This window comes from Anopheles aquasalis, chromosome 2 (assembly GCF_943734665.1).
Source record: "Anopheles aquasalis chromosome 2, idAnoAquaMG_Q_19, whole genome shotgun sequence".
In the NCBI taxonomy this organism is placed as follows: Eukaryota; Metazoa; Arthropoda; class Insecta; order Diptera; family Culicidae; genus Anopheles; species Anopheles aquasalis.
In genome coordinates this window covers 51,274,245-51,280,611 of record NC_064877.1, presented here as the reverse complement: position 1 = coordinate 51,280,611, position 6,367 = coordinate 51,274,245, and the positions used below count along the sequence as shown (strand labels likewise).

Sequence of the window (6,367 nt, the reverse complement as noted above, 5' to 3'; positions counted from 1 at the left end):
CATTGTACGAACCATTTTTAATCACTTTGAGTATAACTAAAAGTACACATCAATGGTTAGATAGTAAGATACTTTACTACTATTGCTCAGGGAAAAACTCAAAAGTTATTAATTTTTCATCAAAATATTGTAGTTTACCTAATTAACGATTAATAAACACATCAACATGGATAAATGTTGATAAAAAAGTGTTGTTTTGTGTTTATAAACATAGCCCATGTGCATAGCCAACGTATGGGGTACCCGGGTACCCGGGTGCCACTGGGCGGGTGTTAATTTCATCTGCCCATAATTACCTTTAAATATGAGATATCAAAACAATTCAAAAGCGAATTCGGTGTGAAATGAGTTGTACTTTGGGGATCCGGAGTTTCGTAAAAAAATATTGACGGGAAGGCCCAACCGAGGGTTAAGGTGATAAGTATTTAAGCTATCTTACCGCTCTTCCACACGACAGTACAAGTCGTGAGGGACCTGCGTTTTGATAGACGCGAGAGATCTGCGCCGACGGGACAAACAATTCACTCATATCTCAATCTATCAAAACGCAGCTCTCGCGACTTGCGCTGTCGTCTGGAGGAGCGGTTAGAGAATCTCTCGCGTTTTTTTGTATGGAACACACATGCTGATTTGTATGGAACACAGGGAACACGAAACCAAGGATTCTAAATAAAAAAAATCATTTATTTATTTTTCACCAGAAAGTAGCCTTATCATAATTAACTATGAACATAACTATTTTGAATGTGGCTCTAGAAATAATAAGGAAAAAATATAAAAGATTTTCTTGTCCAGGCACTAAAATTATTACTCAGTCGTTATATACATCTTCCTGTTTCGGTGGACGGAAAAAGTGTGCAAAGTACTTCAAAGATTTTTCGTGGCAATGAACGGTGAGATAGGCATTATTCCTTCATTGCATTTCTTTGATACCTGAAGTATACTATTGGTTCGCTCTCTTTTCAACTATTTCAAAACTTGTCCACACTATGAGATTATCTGGACCAGTTTCTGTATCATTTTAGCGTCTACAATATGCGATTTATGGAGTTCCAGAATAGGAGGCCTAAAGAGAATTGGCATTTCGCTCGATTTTCCCTTGCTATTGCTTATATGGCATTTATATTATGTCATATCAAATGCCGCCTATACCGTCTCACTGCCCTGAGCTCAAAAATCTTTGAAAAGTTTTGCAAAGATTATTTTCTTCTTCAACACTTCACCATTGGCCAGATAACCGCCAGTAAACACGAATGCTCTCCATACATTTGGTCAGATAATCTCATACTGTGCCACTAACACGAGCTCCTCATAAATTATAGAGGTTAGAGGATTCGTTGGGAACTATTACATTAAATTACACTATTGCAATACAAGAGCGTTTCATAGTTTTATAATTCCTAGGATAAAAAAATCAATCAATTTGCATTAAACTTACTTAAATTAACAACGTTTATATAACGATACCTTATTATATTCGATTATTCTTGATTTTACTTTAATTTTTAGCAAAGCATGCGTTTTACCCACGCCAATGAAGGACAATTCCTCCAATAGTAGTGCCGCATAAATGAAATATGATTTTATGTTTAGTGGATCGTTTCCCTTAATATTAAAAAAATCTCACATAGCAATACAGTCTAAAAAGGGTACTTAGTATTTTCTTTTCAAAACCAAAGGCAATCATTATTGGGGTCAAATAACATTATGTACATCTAGACTTTGCATTTAAAAACATACAGTTATGATAGAATTTTATCTTCTCTGGATACATCAATATACTGAAGCATAGCATTAAATAGACGAAAAAATAACATTCTACGACATTGTGAAAATGGTACCATACGTAGCTGTATTGCCTCATACACTTTATGTTTCGCAAAGGAACAACGTGTTAGAGATAATGTTAATTAATTTTAACTCTCCCGTGAGAGAACATAAAAATTGGGAATGTTTCTTGGGCAGCTGCTGTGAATATGGAAGAATTGGCACGAAACGAAACATGGCACTGCCAGACATCAACTTTTCAATACACCTGCTCGAATCTGCAATACTGGATTAATGTGTAGAATCATAGCGCAATTCTTTAACCTCCTATATATTAGAAGTCATGGATGCAAATAGTACCTTTTAATGCTAAATAATCGTTTCAATCTACAGTGGTTTGCAGGATGTAATAATGGGTGATGTCCCACTGAAACGACGCTGATCAAAAACTATTGGCAGGATTTAATTACATTCGCTCTGGATCTTTCACTCTCTCTACTACATGCTAATGGCACATTTAACACTTAATTCTCCATTCGCTTCAACATTTATGATTCTGCTCAGTTATTTCGTTGTACCTTTGAAAACGTACCATTAACGTGCATTTCGTTGCGTTTTACACCAGTCCAACCTAGCGTTAAATATCTTACTTCAAATTGGACGATATCAGTTTGCAGGATGGCTTGTGCTAATTCATCAGTTCCTCGCAAAATTTGGACAATCTATATTTTTTTTCTGCTTGCTGTTTTCATTAGTATGAACACTATATGTACAATCACAGTTTACAGTTGTTTCACTCATCGATTAACATTCTGTCTGCCTGGAAATCCAAAAGCAAAGCAATTACGGGTGGTTAAAACGGTTTTCCTTATTTGTATTAGAATGAATCTCAAAGCTATTATACTTACCACTTGTAGAAAGGACTTGGGCTATGAGATCATCCTTCATCTCCGTGCATCCCTTTGTAAAATATGGCTAGGTACCAGATAGTCTGACAATTTGAAAATTAACAATTTAATATAAAACGCTAAGTACGATGGGTTGTGTGTTGTTGCAGGTTCCTCTCTTTCCTCGTGGTGTTAGATCGGTATTTGTCATACAATAAGTATATACGATTTCAGTTCCGTTGCCGGTATGTTATTTTCATCGCATTTCGATAAAAAATTCGTGGTCGTGGCTCATATTCATATATTTCACTCTGATGTATTGTGTGAGTTATAACAACTCTACACAACAATCTCGTGTATAACTCGTCGGTTGCGCGAATTAGGAGTAGAGTAACCGCTTTCCATAGCAAGCGCATCATCATAGCTCAGAGACAGATGCTGATTCTGAACAGGTGACTTAGCTTCATCCTGTTCCATATACGGATCCGGCAGCCCACTTACATCATGATATGGAGATTCGGCAACATAGTCTAGTAAAGTGAAAATTTCAAATTGTATTACAATAAAGGACAATACAAAGCATGTGTCATTAGCAACGATGCGTACCCATATGTTGATCCAAGCGTTTTTTCGGTTTGTGAACAGAGGCGTACGGATCGCTGCAATAATCTTGACGAGACGGATTTTGGCTATTCCGAAGATTGTGATGATAGTCGTCACCACCATGTTGGCTGCTATTGCCTGCAGTGGTCATCAGGTGCGGGTAAGGGGCATAATCGTCGACAGCACCATATCCACCATGCGTCATCGGATCGTATCCATAATTTGGTTGCATCTGCTGCTCCAAATAGTTGTGCTGAGGAATAAGGTTGGCCGAATTGGAAGCAGCGGCTGACATTTTTAGCTGCCAGATTGAGTCCTGAGAGTTGACGCTACCACCATTGTTTGAATTTGAATAAGAATTCTCAACGTAACCCATGTTAGACCCTACGGTGCGAGAAACATGGTATTGTAATAAAATCTGTTTCGGAAAACATATTATAGCAATACTTACAATCATTTTGCGGCATTTGAGGAACTATTGTATTTTGCTGATGATATCCGTATGTTTGTTGACTGGCGTACAGCGCCGTGTTAGAATCCATGGCTAGATCCATAGAGTGTTCCAAAGCCTTATTTTCTAAACTACTAGCAGAGTAGTAGGGAGGAGGTGCTTGGTTTTGTTGGGCTACAATCGACGGATGTATCGAATCTATGTCGTATTCCTTCGATTTTGCGCTCGACTCTTTCATTTGGTTGCGCCGTTTACAACGGCAGAACATTACCAACAAAACCGCACACAAAGCAGCTACAATAGACGTAACAATTATAGCAATTAAGGTTGGCACCTCTACAAACGATGCTTCTTGAACATGTGATGGTCCAACTGTAAAAAGTGTAAGTAACATAAGTTGAATTATCTTACTAGTTTGCGCTTGACGGTGACTGTGTACTTACTATGTGCTTCAAGGTAGTCACCGCAATATTCATGGTTGATTCTTAGACACAATTTGACGCGTACACGCGGATTCAATTCATCCTCGATTGGTAACGGAATGTCCTCAATGGAGTTAATACCAAGAGAGCGTGCATTACTACGCCGATTGGCTACAAAGTGTTTTATTTCGGTTTCGCGATACGTTGGCTCATGTCCGTCCACCAACAGATCGATCTTTTCGATAATGTGCCAGGCAGCCATCGGTGTGTCTCCGTACAATACTGATTCAACTATAGCTACCATTGACAGGCATGTGGCCGCGATATTCAATGCTAGGACCTTAGTTTCTGGATCAAAAGCAGCGTTCAGTGGAATCGGAACCTTTTCCACTTTAGTCGTTGCTGTCACCTCGTTAGAGTGTTCAGACACTCCTTTCGTGTTGAGCGCCTTGACCTTGAAAACGTAGCTTTGGTGGCGATCCAGTGGACTGATAGTGCACGGAATCTCCCTTTGACAATCAAATTCCATCCATTCGGCACCACTTGCCGCTACAGCCGAGCACTCTTCCGTCATAGGGTTTTCGTTCGGAATGACAATTTTACGGTATGAAACAAAATACTTTGTATTGGATAATCCTCCATCAAATCCAGGACTCCATGATAGGATAACAAAGTTTGATCCTAGCTCGACTGCTTTCAACGTTGTCGGTTTCTCCGGTGGTCCCTTGGGTTGCAAGCGTATCGGCACCTGGATGCTATTGAGCGGGTTCGACACCCGGCAGTGGTACTCGCCGTAGTCTTGATGTCGCAAATTCCCAATTTTCAATACACTTGTGTATACATCATTGCCGTCCGCTGTAGTAATGATCTCATAATGGCCTGCTCCACCAGCGCTGAGTAAATTCGTACCAAACTGCCACAGGAATTCTGGCTTCGGATATGATTGCACTTTACAAAGCACCTCCGCGGTCTCTTTGATATCGTTTGCTACTTTGTTGTACTGATGTAACACTATCGGCTCGTGTTCAATCTTAAGATGCATTGTGGAGTTGGCCTTATTGACCTCATTTTCGTACAGACATGTATATTGTCCACGATCAGTAGATGTCAGATCGTTTTTATTAGGACGTGCGTTTCCAGCAAACTTAAGCATACTCTGAACTGTCACCATACCATTAGGTCCACGGTCGACATTTGTTTTGACCTCGTAACGAAGTAGCTCGGGAGTGAGTTCCACATCGTCCTTAAACCAGATTATCGCAGGTTCTGGCTTTCCCTTCGCACTGCACGTTACGAAAAAATCTGTTTCCCCCGCGCGTTTTATCATGTTCGATTGAAGTTTGGCTAGAAACTGCGGCGGTTGATGAATCTCAAGTGTCGCACTTGCCATGCCGCCATTACCGAGTTCATTGCTAGCATGGCAATGATACTTGCCCTCACTCGAAAGCCCTGCCTTTGGTATCAGGTACTGAGAACCCTGCGCTAAAACCGTAGTCGAGATCTCGCCACCTTCATCGCGATACCAACGGTACTGAGGATCGGGATAGCCCGGCGGATCTGCTTTACACATCAAGCTGACACTATTGCCGACGTGTACAACAGGGTTTTCCGGTGTAATTATGGATCGACCAGGACGGTGACGTACCAGCAGTGCCACCGATGCATTACCTTCACGCTCGAGCGTTTTGCCACCATACGGTTTCATCATGTTGATACCCCGGCAAACATACGTTCCGGCATTATCTGCTTGTACATCGCGCAATACTAGGGTATCACCGCTGCGCCTGAAATCAATGTCTCCTTCTTTTAGCCATTCGATCGTCACTGGGGGTGGGTTTGATGTAACGTTACACTTAATATGCACTGTTTCCTTCTCTTCAGCAGTTTTGGCTTTTGTTTCGATTTGTACGATTGGTGAATACAACACATTCAGTGTGATCTCCTGCTCGCCTGTTTTATCCAATCCATTGTCGGCCGTACAAGTGTAGCGACCAGCATCTTGCAGTGACACCCGGTGAATCGTATGCGTAGGATGTGATGAAATAAAGCGTCCATTCCGAGTCCACTTGATTGTTTCGGGTTTAGGTTTGGCGTCCACATTGCACTCAACTTTTGCTGTTTGATCTCGTTCTACACTGAGTGGATTTTCAGGTCCTATTTCTACTCGTGGATAATCTATAATTTTTTTAAAATAAGGAAAAACGATAAAATAACCTCATAATTGCAGACACAATTTT

At 40.6% G+C, this 6,367-nt stretch overlaps 1 protein-coding gene across 9 annotated transcripts in view; it reads right to left on the bottom strand.

Moving 5' to 3' along the window:
- Positions 1-663: 663 nt before the first annotated feature.
- LOC126571537 (hemicentin-1-like) overlaps positions 664-6,367 on the bottom strand; it is a 32,105-nt gene continuing 26,401 nt past the window's right edge. For all 9 annotated transcript variants that reach the window (XM_050230121.1, XM_050230125.1, XM_050230123.1 and 6 more), the window contains exons 6-10: positions 4,152-6,305; positions 3,709-4,080; positions 3,261-3,641; positions 2,676-3,184; positions 664-2,587 (exon numbers count right to left, since the gene is read on the bottom strand). In XM_050230121.1, coding sequence (XP_050086078.1) covers positions 2,994-3,184; positions 3,261-3,641; positions 3,709-4,080; positions 4,152-6,305 — 3,098 coding nt within the window. In that variant the 3' untranslated portion in view covers positions 664-2,587; positions 2,676-2,993. The remainder of the gene's footprint in view (positions 2,588-2,675; positions 3,185-3,260; positions 3,642-3,708; positions 4,081-4,151; positions 6,306-6,367) is intronic.